The sequence below is a fragment of the Bemisia tabaci genome, chromosome 1 (genome assembly GCF_918797505.1).
Source record: "Bemisia tabaci chromosome 1, PGI_BMITA_v3".
In the NCBI taxonomy this organism is placed as follows: domain Eukaryota; kingdom Metazoa; phylum Arthropoda; class Insecta; order Hemiptera; family Aleyrodidae; genus Bemisia; species Bemisia tabaci.
Genome location: NC_092793.1, coordinates 86031596 through 86050029, shown reverse-complemented (window position 1 = coordinate 86050029; position 18434 = coordinate 86031596). Strand labels below are relative to the sequence as shown.

The 18434-nt window shown below is 39.3% G+C and overlaps 1 protein-coding gene across 1 annotated transcript in view; it reads right to left on the bottom strand.

The window, feature by feature from the left end:
* The window catches only part of LOC140223731 (cyclic nucleotide-gated channel beta-1-like), a gene marked incomplete at its 5' end in the record, with an annotated part of 51421 nt that overhangs the window by 20633 nt on the left and 12354 nt on the right, over window positions 1-18434 (bottom strand). The window contains 2 exon segments of the mRNA XM_072306332.1: window positions 2095-2276; window positions 3557-3716. Of these exon segments, the coding sequence (XP_072162433.1) occupies window positions 2095-2276; window positions 3557-3716 (342 nt within the window).

The window sequence follows — 18434 nt, the reverse complement described above, 5'->3', positions numbered from 1 at the left end:
GACCCAAATTAACCGAAAAAAGGCCTGGTACGGTAGGTCTATGGGCCACCCTGCATATCACACCCATGACCTCTCAACTCAGTCTCCATTTTACTATGGCTTGGTTTTGAAAGAAATTTGAGTTCCCCTAGCACCAAAACAGATGTTTTACAACTTAATCGATGTAACATCTTAAAAAAAAATGAATGTATTCTGTACAAAAATGCACCAGGGAAATAAAGAAACTATAGCAGGAAGAAATTTTGATATATTTCAGTTTTTCCTCCGAAAATCTGCCCTTTCCTCGAGATAATTACTCTCCTGACAATTTTAAGGCTTTTTAAAAAATGAAAATTCATTGTATTTACATCTTATTTCCATGGAGTTCGAAAAAATTTGGGAGGACAATTATACCTATAAAATAAAGGCAAAAAAGCAGAGGGACTGAGTTGAAATTTTATCCGGGTTCTTGATTTCTGCCTGCTTGGCGGAAGACTGAAACTCTGTTTCTTGTGGAAACAATTATTAATTCCGAGTGTAAAATTACGTGAAGTCTTAGAAAAACATATCTGCCAAGGCGTCTCTGAGAGTTCATTTTTCGAAAATTTTGGACTAAAATACAGTGGACTCTCGATAATTCGAAATTGAAGGGAATCGGCTTTTTCTTCGAATTAGCGAGGTTTCGAAATAAAGAGAGTTTGAATTAAAGAGATTCATGCTGAGAAATTTCGAATTAGAGAGGTTCGAATGTAGAGAGGCAAATGGACGGATTTACGTCAAAAGGAACCAAAAATATCAGTTTATTTCTTTACGGAGGTAAAAATTACACTAAGTTATTATTAAGTATTAATTATTTATATTTAATTTTAAAATTATTAATTACATGTTTACATTTTGACAATCCTATCAGCTCTTTCAGACACCCAGGTACATAAACAGTTGACTTCGAATTGTAGAGGGAAGGTACCGTCTTATTTCGAATTATAGAGGGGGGACCATATTTACTTCCCAAAATTCGAATTACAGAGAGAATTTACGTTGCAATTTCGAATTATAGAGGGCCGCGCCAGCTTAAAAATTTCGAAATAACGAGGGGAGAAAAATACATTGATTTCTTTCGAAGTATCGAGAGATTTTCAAGGGAAACGGACTTTCTTTCGAATTAACGAGGTTTTCGAATTATCGAGAGTCCACTGTAGTAAAAATAGTAGAGTTAGCAGAGAATTGCCCTAGAAGATAAACCTGGAAAGTACCTACTTCATCCTTGACACTTTTAAAATATTCTGATCAAATCTCACCCCTTTTCAAACAGGTTTATCTCCAAATTTTACTTATTTTTTCATTGTCTTTTTATTTGGGCCTTTAGAGACAGGTGAAGCATAGATCTTTGGTATAGTGAATTGATCGGAAGAAGCGATCATGCTTAGGTACGCGCTGAATCGCTGAAATAACTGTGACATTACGAACCCTTTGAGAAAGCATGTCTGTTTACCGCGGTACATTTTTCAATACGAAGATATAGGTATATCTAATATGGACTTGTTGATGATCAATGTGATTTTTACGAAAATGGTCGACTCAGTATATGAAATTTTCTGCTCAAACTGTACTAAAACCATTTCTTCAATAAAATTCAATTTCTGGACTAACTGCTCTCCTCGGTAATCCGATATAGCTTCTCGCCAGTACCTTTCTCAACCCAACAATACTCTCGCGTCCTCAGGCTTTATCCTCTCTTGGCAAACCAGGATCCACCTAAAGCGTTGTGGTGGCAGGAACACAATAATGGCAAATTTTTTGTTAGTTTTGATAAATAATACACTTTCTTTTTACTTCGCCTTCCGCATAAATATTCAGAATACCAAAAATTGTTCTACTTTGCGAAAAACTGATTTTTTTTTTTTTTTTTTTTTTTTTTTTTTAAATATATCATTTTTGCATACTTACTAAGGCTTGGGAGAAACAAATGATCAAATCACCCAACTCTTAGGTAGAAAATCTGTAATACCTAAACCTGATTCCGAGATTGGTGCCCTGCTCCTTCCAAAAGCCTCCGAGACTAAATTATTATTGCAGGAGGAAAAAGCAATTATCTGAATTAATTTTGTATCTTACCTTCCTGCAGATGTAGTCTCCTGGTAAATATAAAACAGGTCTCAGCTTAAGCACAAGCTCTCTCAGTAAAGCTTCATCGCAGTCATGGAAGAGTTGAACTTTGCTCAAAGTCTGGATGTGAACGTTAATTGCCACATCAGTTTTCATTTTGTGCGGTAACGTATCCAGTATTCGGCCTTCATCTATACCAAAGAGGAAATATGCATGGAGGATATTTGCATGGAATATAATGTGAGTAAGTAGGTAGGTAGGTACTGCATCAAAATTCCGGATCGAATCATTGAACAGTTTTTGCCGTCCGCGTTCCTATTCTTGTAAGCATCCTACACATTACTGACAGACTTATAATTTTTGGCCAGAGTGTTGCCGCAAAATTTCCGTAAGATTCAATAGAGTCGCAATGTCCGAGACCCAAGTAGCATTTCTGAACGGAAAAATCGCTATATCTTGCGATTTCATCGGCGATGAAATCGCCAGGATAATCAACATCTAAGCGATTATCCTCGATCTCCTCGGAATAAATCGCGATTTTATCGCCCGGCAATTTATCGCAATATCTTCGAAATAAAACTCGCGATAAATGGGATTTAATCTCGATTTTATTGACGAAACTTGAGCGCGATTTTATCGAGCCAAAAATTTCGATGTGTAGCGATTTAATCGCCATTTATCGCAATTTTTTATGCGATAATATCTCGATATATTGCAACCGATATAATTGCGATAACCAACCGATATAAAATCGCTATTTATCGCGATCACTGCTACGTGGGGAGCGCGGATGAATTAAGCACACACACAATAAGCCAAGCTTGTAAATTTCACCTACAAAATACCAAAAATGCGTTTCGTGAAACAAAATTGCAGTTTTTCAAAGTCGTGCGTATTTTTAAAAGTTAGAAGTTTTTGAAAAGTTGTTTTCACGTCATTACTCCAAAATGAGAGTACTGGCTTGACCAACCAGTAATCGGCAACTGTAGTCGAATCTCATGGCGCAAAGGATATTTGAGGCATTTTTTCTCACCCTTCTACCCATATAAATTAGCGATAGGTGTGAATTTTTACCTAACAGATGAGGAAAACAGTTTTAAAATCTTTAATTTTTTCAAACGATTCTTACGATTCATCATCTATTTTAAGGATTCGGTAGCCGTCAAGAATTAAATGGATACCTGCACATCCGTAGGTAGTAACCTACTAACTCTCATCCCTTGCGGAGAGAAAAGTCATTCACGCATGAAAAAAATGACACTTTTCGAAAAGGTATACCTACTTAGACCTTTTCCCCCAACCTACCCTCCGTACCGACGTGCGCAACAGACACGACTCTGCATTTGTACGGTAAGTATATTCAGTGATGTTTTTCTTACGATAAAATCCTTGGATGACAAATAAATTACGTTAATTTAAATTAAACGTGATTAATTTAATGTAAGTAAATAGATTCTGTAACAAATTGGACCTAGGGTGCGTTGTTGTTCCCAGGTGAAGGAGAACCATTGCTTGACCCTCTCTCTGACTCGCGGTGGAACGTTGAGCCGGCGTAAATAAGCTAAAGTTTCGTCTTGAAGCTTTCTATACTCCGTTTGGGAGCGGGTTGCTGTGGCTATAATGTCTCGTATCTGCAATCCAGATTAAACAGACTCTTGTGAAAAATAGAGGTACTTACCTATCTAGGTATATATTAATTCTTTTAAAGGAAAAAAATAAAAGTTGTTCCTGCGACAAAGAAGTAGTCATGCGACAAACAGAGTTCAAGAGATACAATCTTTTTGAGGAAATGAGCTTTCCCAGTACCTAATTTTTAATATAATTTCTTGCATCTAAAAAATAATTTTTTTAGCGCTTTACATGCATTTTTCTTGAACAGTATCTGTGGAACGCCGTTGCGGATCAAACCTAAAACGCAGAAGAAATGTTGTGAAAAATGTGTCACAGAAAATGAGTGCGGCACAGAAAAGTACCAATCTGAAAGTCATTACTGAATTACTGCATTACTGAATACTAGGGGGCCCTGCCCCCTGACCGCTACGCGGCCCAACCCCCGGGAGGGCGCCTCGTGCCCTCGGGCCCGCTTCGCGGGCCTTATACGCATATGCATGGGCAAAAATGTTCTTCCATTTTAATACACCATTTTGTGTTCGAGCTGCATCGATTTCAAAATTGTTGACGTAACACTCAGATTTGTAAATGATGAGGAATAGCTGGATGTACATAATTTCACAGTCCATTTACTGGAGAAATTTCCATTTTTTATGTTATTTTTAAGTAAATACTTAATTTAAAAAAAAAAAATCAAATTTCGACCATTAAGAGTCAATAATATTTGGTCCGTTCCGACGCGACGCAGCGCCTGCCTTCTCACTTTGTACCTGCTGTTTATCTACTTACTGTAAATATTAATAGAAATTCAGCAATCAAGTAAATTGACCAATGCCACAAATCGAAGCCGGAAGACTGAGGAAAAATTGAGTAAAAACCTTATACCTTGGACCTTGAACCTTGAACCCTGAGCGATGCACCGTTCCTCAACTCTTCGAATGAGGAGCCCTTCACGAGCTTTTCCATTGTTTTATTGTTTATTCGAGTCACTCAGGTAGAATCCCACACCTTGACGTTCCTAGCGGAAACGACATATCTCTCACGCTATTAACAGTGGACTTAAGTGACATGAGCTTTAAAAGCTCTACAACATTAGAAGTTCGGGGTTTCATGATATTTTGCACATCTACATGTACTACAGATGACATATATGTAAAAATCATCCTTATCGGTCCGGCAGTTCGTCAGAAATAGTGCTTCCAAAATTTTGCTTGTAGCTGTATAATATAGATTTCAGTGCTTCGCCGACAATGCTGTGTGCTACGAGAAATTTCGATATTATTTGAACTATCACGCGCATTTCACGGGAATATCCCCAAATACTGCGTCTTGCACCGAACCTCAGTAGATCGGAATTCTGCTCGTTACCGTGCGACGCACAATCTTTTTACTTCTCTTTTTTCAAATTATGAAACCGTTTAACCGTTGGAGGGGAATAACGGCTCTGATTGCCAAAGCTACGCCCGTAAAGTGTGGTATAAATTCCGTATAGGTATTGTTATTGCTCTTCCTCTTTAAGGAACAAAACAAATTACTTTATTGATTCTATAAATCTAACGCAAGTTTTTTCATAAATCGGTGTTATCTTATTATTAATCTTCAACAGTAATTCACATTTCATTATAATGCACCGCCGTTCGTAAAAAATGAACCGACAATCTTTTTCGTGTGTATCTTTTTACAATGAATCAATGTGTTACCCACTCATGATAACTTTCCATTTATGTATCTCGTCAATGGAACGCCGCCGTCGCGTTAATTTTCTACAAACGGCGCTGCTTGATAATGAAATGTGAATTACGTATTGTTGAAAATTAATAAGAAGACTAGCTGCTGCAGCTCACTGCGCTCGATTGCGCCGCTAGCCGGGAGCTTCCAGTACCCCCAGTACGCGAGTGAATTTTGGCTGTCATTTTTTGTTGGAACCCTATTGCCGTACAGTGCTGCCCTCTGTGGGCTCTCTTTGTCAACTGTGTACTCTTACTCACTCTCTCTCGCCATGAAACCGTTCGTTCATCAACTACCGCTGTACGCTTTCATGTCGAATAAACCTGTCGTCTCCAAGCTAGACGCTCTCTTTGTCAACTGTGTACTCTTACTCACTCTCTCTCGCCATGTTACCGTTCGTTCATCAACTACCGCTGTACGCTTTCATGTCGAATAAACCTGTCGTCTCGAAGCTAGACTAATTCTCAAGTTCTTTCACCCGTTTTTTCCTCTAGGAAACCTACAGGTTATGGGTGCCCAGTTACGTTTTAACCTCTTTCTGCGATGATCGGGATATAATGTGTAATGTACGCGAACGAAAGTCTAGATTGTGATTGATTGTGATTGAGCCTAAAAGTGCCGGGACTACCTCGTGCCTCGTGCGTGGATTGTGTCGATTGTCGGATTGAAACAGAGTTAAATTGTGTCGATTGTCGGATTGAAACAGATTGTGCTTGAACGATACGATGGCGGATAATGATACGGAATATAAAAGCAACATACCGCGTATAACTCACAAAAACTATTTCGCATGGGTTCTTCGGGCAAAGGCCGAACTCATTCAAGCAAATGTGTGGTGCGCCATTGAACCAGGCTTCGGTGATGACCTGGAACTTGCTGATCTCAACCTTGACCAGCAACGGCTGAACCGGAAAGCTATCGCTTTCCTGTACAAGAACGTAAGCGATAGTTATCTCAGCGATATACCTGATTGTACGTTGGCGAAAAATGCCTGGAATGTTTAAGCAGAAATCCATACGAAGGTAAGCTTTCTGCGAGGCTTGAGACACTTACGCTCTCTCTTCACTATGTCCTTTAATGACTCCGAAGAAATCCATGAATATGTCGCACGCGTCCAGTGCCAGTATCAACACGCGAAATCTTCTGGCTGGGACTTAACGGATAGGCAACTGGCAGGAATCATTCTTCTGGGGCTTCCGCTGAAGAAATACGAAACCTTGATCGAGCAACTGGGGAAAGAAGAAAACTTGACTGTAAGGTTGGTGAAGTCCGTCCAGACTACAGGAGGAAGGGAACGAGCAACGCAAATCTGACGAGACGGTGGCTTTGGTGAACAAGCGTGGTGGAAATCGTAGACAGAATTCCAGTGGGAACGCCACTAAAAGAAATCAACGAAATGCAGGTGACGGCAAATGTTATGTTTGTGGTGAGTCAGGTCATATTTCCAAATTTTGTCCTCAAATTAAATGTTACAGATGTAAAGAAATGGGTCATTGGGCCAATGATTGTACCACTAGTGCTAAAAATCCCGACGTTGAAACTTACTCGTCACAAGACGGCTCCAAAAGAAGGGATAACTGCGATAAAAACAGTAAGAAAAAGTTTGCGTGTATCTCATGCGCGTTAGCATCTCCTAAAATATGTTCAACTGAATGGATAGTAGATTGTGCTGCCACAGACCATATTTGTAATGATAAGAGCATGTTTTCTAACCTGAAAATGTGTGAGGGTGAAATTTCCATGGGGAAAGGCTCCGCTGAGGTGAAAGGTTATGGAACGGTAGATTTGAGTGCTAACTCAGAGTGTGGAGGGAACGAATTGGCAGTGACGGACGCACTGTACGTTCCTGATTTCAATTTTAATCTCATGTCAACGGTTGAATTGAGTGAGAAAGGTATGAAGGTAATATTAGATCGTGAAACAGCTAAAGCTTATTTGAATGATGAACATGTTTTTACTGTACCCCTGATTGATGGTTTATACAGACTTAAGGTTAAGAACAATGCAAATTTGTCAACAGATAATGTAATCAGTGCTAGTAATTCAACCCCTGAGATTAAAGATGGTACTGCATTAAGAAGTGTTGGAATGTGGCACCAGAGACTTGCTCACCTAAACGTTAAGAATGTGGAAAGAATAAGTGTTCTTAAATCTCAAGGTAAAATGACCAATTGTGATGTGTGTATTCAAGGCAAGATGACAAAGAAAGGTTTCCCCAAACATAGTGAGAGAAAAACTGCAAAACCCCTGGAACTGATACACACTGATTTACTAGGTAAATTACCCTTATCACTTGGGAAGACTCAATATATTATCACCTTTGTAGATGACTATTCCAGGCATCTGACTGTTAAGTTTCTCAAAAGGAAGAGTGAAACGTTCAATGCATTTATAGAATATCAGAGGGAGGTTGAACTGCTGCACGATTCAAAAATTAAAAGTATTCAATCAAATAACGGCGGAGAATATGTAAGCCATGAATTTGATAATTATCTGAAATTGAAAGGTATTATCCATAGGAAGACTGTTCCTTATTGTCCCCCACAAAACGGAATAGCAGAACGCATCAATAGAACTATTCTTAACGCTGTTAGGTGTTGCTTGATTGAATCTGGAATGCCAAATGAATTTTTGGCTGAAGCAGTGAATACTGTCGTGCATGCTAGAAATTTATGTCCTCTCGATCCATTGATTTCAAAACACCAAATGAGTTATGGCTATATAAGAAACTTAGTTCCGCAGACTATGATTTTTTAAAGGTTTTTGGTTGTCAAGCATGGATGCACGTTCTTGGGTCAAAGCTGCAATCCAGAGCTGTAGAATGTATTTTTCTAGGTTACGAAAAGAATACCAAAGGGTACAGAATATGGTTGCCAAATGAGCGAAAAATTAAAATTGCTCACAATATTACCTTTTGTGAAAATGTTTTTCCTCTTAAACTAAATGCCCCGAAAAGAACAAATAGAATTGTTAGGTTAGAAGATATGGATGAAGATAATGATTTTGTAACAATAAATAATGAACAATCAACAAACAATAATGATAATAATCAATCTACAAACTATGATGAGGATGATTCAAATTCTGAGGTGAAATTTGAACAATTGAGTGAGGATGATGATGACAGTGAGATTCATACTGAACTTAACCCTGATTCACTTTCTGAACCCTCCCCACAGCCAATCAGGAGATCGGAGAGAAGTCGCAAAACCAAAAATTGTCCTTGTGGCTGTGTGAGTGCACTTATCAGTCATGACAATAATCATAAGTTTATGGAATGTCATTTAGAACCCAAAAATGTAACTGAAGCTATGAATAGCATAGATGCGCCCAAGTGGAAGCATGCTATGGATGAAGAAATACAAAATTTGTTAAATAAAAACACTTATGAAATTGTTGATAGACCTAAGGGGAAGAATGTCATTAGTTGTAAATGGGTATTGAAACGTAAAACTGCACTTGATGGAAGTGCTCCTCGCTTTAGAGCTAGGTTAGTTGCACGAGGATTTTCTTAAATCCCTGGTATAGATTTTAATGATACTTATGCACCTGTCGTTAAAAAGAAAACCATTAGACTGTTAATTGCGTTATCAGTACCACTCGAATCGGATAGGGAGTATCTCGATGTAATGGCTGCTTACCTAAATGGCAATCTCTCCGAAGAATTGTACATGGAACAACCACCTATGTATGAAGATGATAAAGAAAATAAAGTGTGCAGATTACGCAAAGCCATTTATGGGCTCCGTCAAGGCGCAAAGGAATGGCACAATTTTTTAGATGACATTCTGATAGGTTTAAAAATGAAACGACTTAAGAAAGACCCTTGTGTTTATGTTAATGTTGATAAGAACCTGGTTGTATTTATTTATGTCGATGATCTGGGAATAACTGGAACTAAAGTTAAGATTGCTTGGCTAAAAGGCGCACTCGATGGCGAAATCCAATTTAGAGCAATGGGAGAACTGACAAACTTCCTTTCTGTAAGAATAAGGACTGAACATAACACTGTAACGTTCGATCAAAGTCAATACATTGATCAACTGTTGAAAACTTTTGGAATGTCAGATTGTAAAGGCAAATGTTATCCTTTAGAAGCCAATAGAATGAATGGAAATAATGGATCAGAAAATTGCAATAAAACATTATATCGTCAGGCTGTTGGTTCCTTGTTGCATCTCTCTCAATCAACGAGACCAGACATAAGCTTTGCGGTGTGCAAGGTAAGCCAAAAATGTGAAAATCCAACAACAGACGATTGGCTGGACATTAAACACATTTTAAGGTATCTAAAATTTTCAAGAGATTTTGTATTAAAATACGTCAAGAATGATGAGCCTGTTAAATTTTTTTCTGATTCAGATCTAGGAAATAACAAACTTGATAGAAAATCAATTTCTGGCGTTGTAGCCACCCTAGGTAAAGGTCCTATAATCTGGTTAGCCAGAAAACAAACTTGTGTAGCTGACTCCACAGCAGTGGCTGAATATTACGCTATTTATGAAGCTGTTAAAGAGATAAGATGGGCGTCACAAATCTTGTTCGAATTAGGCATGGAAAGGTATGCCCCCGAACCATGCTCATTATTTTCTGACAACGAGACAGCAATTTCTATGAGTAAGACATGGGAAGTTTCCGAAAAGACAAAGCATGTCGACTTAAAATACTATTATATTCAGGATATGAGTGAAAAGGGGAAGGTCAATTTAAAATTTGTGCCAGGTAAAGAAAATCCTGCAGACCTTTTTACTAAACCTTTGAATGGAGCCAGGACCAAATTCCTTTGTAACTCAATCAATGTGATTAAGGCTCCTTGAAATTTAATCCATGTTAAGTTTTTTTTTCATTTAGAGTGTAACTCACTTTTGCGCCGTATTTTATTCTTTAAATTTCTAAGAACTTTTATTGTCACTTTGTTATGTTAAGCTACGTGCACTTAGCGCGAAATTTTTTTGTCTCAAGGGGAAGTCCTAATAACTCAAAATTCCATTTTATTGTGAGACGCAAAAATTTTTTTTTCAAAACCTTTTATTGTGAGACGTAAAATTTTTTCAAAATATCGCGCTCGATTGCGCCGCTAGCCGGGAGCTTCGCCCCCTGATCCCCCAGTACCCCCAGTACGCGAGTGAATTTTGGCTGTCGTTTTTACTGTCATTGATAACACCTGTCATGATATATGGATAGTGCTCAGAATGGAAAGGATAAAACCCCATGATGTACGTTTTACATACGTTGTACTTAAAGTGAAGATACCAGAAAGCTCTCCGACGCAGGGAAGGGGGAGGGACCCACGATTCCCCGTAGGCAGCTTACTAGACGAGAATCCCGTCAAGCTGAAGGAATCGCCCCATGAATGCACGTAGGGAGAACGGGGACCAACTGATCATTCGAGCTTGAACTGAATCAGTAGGTTGGGCACTCTCTCGATACAGCACACTGATGAGCTTTTATACTCCGGAGAGAAGATCGAGCATTCGAGATCAGAGGCCAAGCCGCGTAGATGCTACTGCAGTCAATGAAACTCGAAAGCTCTGACGTCAATCTCCAAACGTACACAAACCCAACAGTGCACCGTTCTTTCTTCCCATCACACACCGCAGAACAAATTTCGGGTTTTAGTTTGTCCTTCGAACCAAACCAATTTTTTTCGATTCCTATGCTAAAGAAGTCCGAAAATGCCCATATTAACTTCAGGAAAATGGTCTGGTGCTCAGGGCGCCGCCATTTTGAATTTTTCAGAATTGAGAAAATCCATGATCAGATTTGTACAAATATCTCCTCAACGGTTAATCCTACAGAAAAAAAAAAAAAAAAAAAAAATCAGCGAAAAGAGCGAGTAATTTCCAACCAAAATCACCTTCCCTTGTTTTTCCTAGCTTAATATGTGGGTCGTGAAAATAACGTTATCTTCGAAAATTAGCTGAAAAAAGGCGCACTTTTGCTGATTTTGGGAGAAACTTTGGTTCATATCTCCAGCCACGATTATCTGAGAAAAAAACGGCTAAGCTCATTGAAAAGAGCGTACAATTTACAACTATAAATCCTATGTTAAAGGTTCCAAAACTTCATTTAATCCTGTGACACAGCAGTTTATTAGCTGCTCCCTTCAAATGTGATTTTGTTGACCATTTTCCGTACAATCAAGAAAAAAGGAGAAGAAACCCCTAGAAACGTGGCCCGAACTGTGAAACAAGGTGATAATATAATGCTGGGCCAGCACTATTTTCCGGGGAAAACAAAGCCAAAATGTTCAAAAATTTTGAGCTCTAAAAATGGGTACCAGTAAAAAACATGCCGTCTCACAGTCGGGGATGTGGGGCGTCCTATGAGATCGGAGCGGTTGCCCCAGGCGCTGATGGGAGGAGGACACCGAAAAGTCGAAAGAGAATAAGGACGGGAGAAAACGAAAAAGAGAAAAAAATGCTCTCTCAAAATTCGAAATACGAGGGTCATCCAAAAAGTAAGGTTCCCTACCTTGTATCTTCCGAACGAAAAGGGATAAATTAAATCGGTAACATTGTACATATCATACATACTCTAAGCTTTAAAACAAGCTCAAGTTTTTGAAAATCGGTTGAGGGATTCGCAAGAAAACTCAATTTTACTGAGACGACCTCCTGTCGCCGCGTGCCCACCTCCGAGGTCAGGATGCGCGGAGAGTCGCCTTACTTCAGACTCGGCTTATCGCCTCTAAACATCAAATCATAAATGAATTCAAAATATTTCATTAATTAGGCCTTACCTTACATTTTGAGATAGCCTCGGCATCTTTTTTGACATTTCTGGTATCATTACAGCAGCTTTTTCCTGCCTTCCGCGTGGAGGGTCTCGTCTCGGCTCCAAAACCAGTCATTGCCAGCGATCTGCACATCCAAATCAGTTGCTTTTCGTGGTAAAATTTTTCCCCAATCCTCCGTACTCTCTTTATTTAGCCTCAGGTGACTTTCGTCTATTCCTGAGATGAAAAACTCCCACTGTGGAAAGCGATATCCAACCGATTTAGAGGTGCAGAGCGCTGACTGACTGGTTTTGGAGCCAAGACGAGACCCTCCACGCGGAAGGCATGAAAAAGCTGCTGTAGGTAATGATATACCAGAAATGTCAAAAAAGATGCCGAGACTATCTCAAAATGTAAGGTAAGGCCTAATTAATGAAATCTTTCAAATTCATTTTTGATTTGATGTTTAGAGGCGATAAGCCGAGTCTGAAGTAAGCGACTCTCCGCGCATCCTCACCTCGGAGGTGGGCACGCGGCGACAGGAGGTCATCTCAGTAAAATTGAGTTTTCTCGCAAATTTCTCGACCGATTTTCATTTTCAACTTGAGCTTGTTTTAAAGCTGAGAGTATGTCTAATATGTACGTACATTTTTACCGATTTGATTCATCTCTTTTCGTTCCGAAGATACAAGGTAGGGAACCTTACTTTTTGGATGACCCTCGTATTCTAGGAAGTCCCCCCGCAACCTTCCCTCGGGGAGGGAAGGGGGGTTGAGAGGGGCCAACAACACCCTTGCCTAAAAGTTCACGCCACGGTCTTGCAGTCAGGGTCGGATTAAGGGGGTGGCCACATGGGCCGCGGCCCATGGCGGCCGCAAATGCAATTTTTTTAAATGTAGGTATAAAAAAAATCGGATTCAGAAAAAAAATTATCAATGAGAAAAGGGGACGATATTTCTATTTCCCGAGAGTATAGTAATTTCTAATTGTGTCTTTTGTCGGTGATACAAGAAATAGCATCTCTAATAATTAGTAGAGTGAAGAGAGGAACTAAACACGCAATTTGGCCTGGAGCTCAACGCAGAGAGGAATGATGACGAGGACTTGAGATGAAAAAGACAAGCCCTCGGCGCGGCGATCGGCATGTAACACATATTAGCGCCTACAAGACTGCATAAATACTTCACCCATTGCGCCAAACACAGTGCGGTCAGGAGCGGTTGGCGTGAAACGTATAGCGCCTACAAGATCGCAGAAATACTTCACGCATTGCGCCAATCACAGTGCGATCAGCGCGGCGCAGCGGTGGAAGTTAAAATGATTAAACCACATTTACGTGTGTTCTTTCATAATTTTTTGGTTCATTTCTTAAAAACGGAGGACCTTGTCCACATAGAGATAGGTTTACGGAACTTAACTTTCGCGCAAAGCTCTGTGAAATTTTGCTTTAGTAGTGTTGATAGGGCTTTCGCAAAAAATGTATCCAAAACGATTAAGTAAACGCGTCTTCTGCACCCCTCCCTTTCCGGCACGTTCACTCGATGGTTTTTATTGATGTTTCAAAACGAATGAGAAGGGGGCGGCAAAATACAGGCGGCCCATGGGCGGCCGGCAAGTAGGTAAATCCGGCCCTGCTTGCAGTTGCAGTACAAAACTAGTACTTTGATGCCGTCTTGGATTTTGCGAGATGTTCAGTGGGGCTTACTGACGAGTGTGATCCACTCATGAGGTAGGTACCTATATAAGAGGACCCAAAATTTGAGATCTCTCGGCCTCACCTCAACGCAATATTTCAATGCAAACTGCCTGAGCTAAACACTCGTCTTAACCCCCTCAGTTTTCTACTGGTACTCATTGGAGCTGAAAATTTTTGACTCCAGTTGAACCTCGCTTTGAACTTTTTGGCTGTATGTTAGTTTGAGTAAGGAGCAAGGTGTCATGTTCACTTTTATTTTATTTTAAAAAATTGTGTTTATAAATAAGCTGAAGGTTTTCGGCTTTTAGCGATAGGTAATCAGAGCGTCAAGTCAGTATAACATTGGTAAACAATAAATTATAACAATTCATAATAACAACAGAAAACTTTACAACGGTCAGAATCATGACATACCACCGGTGACTTGGGCGTATAAAGGAACATAACTGAGAGGAGATTTGGTACACAGAAGGATACGGTGAGTGATGGGGGATAAATGCGAGATAGGTTTATCCTCCACGGGAGAGCAGTTCACAACATTTACTGAAGAGAGAGTTCTGGGCCGAATCAATTTCGGTTTGAATGTTCATAAGCCCAGCGTTTCTATTTACTGCTTTCGCTATTTCGAATTTTCCCAGAACTTTTATGCATTTTTTGTCTCCAGATTTATGCAAAATCTTTTTTGTCTCCAGATGTATGCAAAATCTCTATATTAGAATCTATGGAGTGTGCACCCGAGTGGCGTGTACCCGATTACATGTAGGTATGCCATTAGGAACTAGGTAGGTAGGTATGCGAGCCATACATAGACGTAACGCTCAATGAATTTCAAAGGGCACCGTTTCACTGGGGTAATTACACAGGGTGTTCGAAAAGTCCCCTCCCCCCCTCTAACTTTTGACCTAATTGAGGTAGAGATTTGAAACTTGGGAGGGTGTTCCTAGATCAAAGGGAGCTACTTTTTGACCCCCCCCCCAAAATTTTTGGGCCCCCCTTGGGGGGGGGGGGTAACGGACCCTAACTTTTTTTTTCAAATGGGAAGACTCCCTTTGTGATACCTCGTTCGAAAAAGCATAAAAAAAGAAAATTTTTTGCGCAAACCCGAAGTCATTATCTCAAACCGTTTCAAAATGGCGGCCGGTCAAAGTTCAAAATGGCCGATAATTGGCACCTCTGCTATTTGCACATGGATTTGCTTGAAACTCGGTATCAGAGGGTATTTTGGCACGAGAAAAACGAATTTGACGTTATATTTTTAAAAAAAACCCTAATTTTTCAAAATGGCCGCCGCTTTATGCTCAAAGTGGCCGAAAATTTGACAAACTCGATTTCTTGCCAATGGATTCACCTGAAATTCGATATATGGGGGTATTTTGACCCGAGAAGAACGAATTCAACGTTAGATTTTTAAACAAACCCTAATTTTTCAAAATAGCCGCCGATTAAAGTTCAAAACGGTCAACAATCGGCAACCTCGACTTTTTGCCGATGGATTCACCTGAAACTCGGTGTTTGGGGGTATCTGGGTAGGAGGAAAACGATAAGCTGAGTTTCAAGCGAATCCATCGGCAAAAAGTCGAGGTTGCCAATTGTTGACCGTTTTGAACTTGAATCGGCGGCCATTTTGAAAAATTAGGGTTTGTTTAAAAATCTAACGTCAAATTCGTTCTTCTTGGGTCAAAATACCCCCATATATCGAATTTCAGGTGCATCCATTGGCAAGAAATCGAGTTTGTCAAATTTTCGGCCACTTTGAGCCTAAAGCGGCGGCCATTTTGAAAAATTAGGGTTTTTTTTTAAAAAATCTAACGTCAAATTCGTTTTTCTCGTGCCAAAATACCCTCTGATACCGGTTTCAAGCAAATCCATGTGCAAATAGCAGAGGTGCCAATTATCGGCCATTTTGAACTTTGACCGGCCGCCATTTTGAAACGGTTTGAGATAATGACTTCGGGTTTGCGCGAGAAATGTTCTTTTTTTATGCTCTTTTGAACGAGGTATCACAAAGAGTGGTTTCCCATTTGAAAAAAAAAAGTTAGGGTCCGTAACCCCCCCAAGGGGGGGGGGGGCCCAGAAATTTTTGGGGGGGGTCAAAAAGTAGCTCCCTTTGATCTAGAATCACCCTCCAAGTTTCAAATCTCTACCTCAATTAGGTCAAAAGTTAGAGGGGGGAGGGGACTTTTCGAACACCCTGTATGCTAGAAGATAAGCCTGAAAAGTACTCACTAGGTGAAGATGGAATACTTCAGTAACACAACATCCAACAACACCGCAAATTTATGACACATTATCCAACAGTCGGAAGCTACACCACTGGTATAGGTCCATAACATAGCAGGCCTCACTATTTGATGTTTACATAAAGTTTTAATACATAAAAGTAGAAGAGGAATGGACGCACTCACTCTCCATACCTATTCGGGAGCAAAAGTAAACCTACTGTTTTGATGTAATCATCAAGCTAAGAAAATAGAACGAGTATATACCTTTCATGAAAGACATAGTTAGACATGGACTAGCCGAATGGTGTTTCTAACAACTTCTGACGCAAAAGCAAAGAGACTCGGAGAAAACCAAATTCGAGCTAATACTCATTGTCAAAGATCTTTGATTTAGGGACATTAAGTTGACTTAGTGATTGAACAGTACAGACTAGTGAAAGAATTGTCACTCGCATCCCCAGGTGATGTCTTCTTGGATGTAAACAAGCAACGGTAAGAGGCAAAAGCTTTCCAAGATTAGTCACGAAGAAAACATGGTCTTACTGAATGCTGTGATGGGAAGAGTATATCATGAGATTCATCTTATTCACTCAGACCACTATACCTATTACCATGACAATGCCAACGAGGCCCCTCTCTAACCAATTGGTGACAGAAAGAAATTTTTATTTTTGGGGATTCAATATTTCCTTACAGACGAAGGCAGCAACAGTTATCACCCTTGTGTCAACTATTGACCTACCTTCTTAGCAGGTGGCTGATGAGCTTTGGATGAAGTAGGTAATTTGCCAAACAAGTACCTACACTAAAAGAGCCGTATGCAAAAACGACATTTTTCGCCCCCCCCCCCACTAAAACTTATTCAAACTTCGTCTATCAGTTACTAATACTGAAGCGCTTCTTTCCCCAAATTTTCAGACCCCCAAAAAATTTGGGGGGGCGCTAGGGGGGGTGGAAGTCAAAACCTGTGACCCTCGATGGGTGGATTTCTGTAGATTTTCATTTTGGGAATGTTTTTTCCTTCAAAAAAAATTTTACAGTAGGTAATCCACAAAGCATTTTTTAGAAGTAGTATACTATGTAGAATCATATTTAAGTGGAGGGGTCAACTTCTGTAGGGCCAATTTTTTTTTTTTTGCTAGTAAGTGAACGGAAAAAGTCTACTTTGTCAACTCCAGCCAGTCTCATTTCACATCCTGTATTTAGTACTTGCAAGGCTTCTTTCCTTCAACTTAAGGTTTTTTATTGCTTTTTCAAGTAAGAGAAGTCAAGTGAATAAAAAAATGATGAGGATAATACTTTAAAATGACTTACAAATGGTCATTTTTGGAATTTCAGTACGGAAAAGGCTTAATATTCTGAAAAACACACTTTTATTTTAATCCTCCTAAGAAAAAAAAACCAATCGAAGATACTGAAAATGCATTAAAACTCTCAATGATACCCTTAATTAAACTAATCTTCTCATAAAATCGATTTGATTCTTAAAAAATTAGTCTTTACAGTCGTTTTTTCACCGATGGCCGGAGTTGACAGGTAGTACGGAGTTGACATGGATGAAATTACTAAACGAAGTTATTTGAAAAAATAACGAATATTTAACTAAAGACTAAAATCTGATGAACTGGAACAAACAATTGAACAAAAATATTACACAAATGTCAAATAAAGCTCAGTTTTACAACGTTAAACGTCATTGGGCCGGAGTCGACAAGGTCGGAGTTGACATAGACGAAATTACAAAACAAAGTTATTTGAAAAAATAACGAATGTTCAACTAAAGACTGAAATCTAATGAACTGGAACAAACAATTGAACACAAATATTACACGAATGTCAAATAAAGCTCAGTTTTACAACATTAAACGCCATTGGTCCGGAATCGATAAGGTTGGAGTTGACAGAAATGAAATTACAAAATAAAGTTATTTGAAAAAATAACAAATATTTTACTAAAGACTGAACTCTAATGAACTGGGACAAACAATTGAACAAAAATATTACACGAATGTCAAGTAAGAGCTATGTTTTACAATGTTAAACGTCATTGGGCCGGAGTTGACATAGGTGAAATTATAAGACAAAGTTTTTTGAAAAAATAACGAATATTTAACTAAAGACTGAAATCTAATGAACTGGAACAAACAATTGAACAAAAATATTACACGAATGTCGAATAAAGTTCAGCTTAATAACGTTAAACGTCATTGGGCCGGAGTTGACAAGGTCGGAGTTGACGCGGCCGGAGTTGACATTTGAGTGTTTTTCGCGGGAAAGAAAGTGTCCACGATGCAGAATGCAAACAAAACCGATTGTTTTGAGGTTCGATCGTGCAGGTACATCATATACTGAATTATATCACTGGCGCCACTTC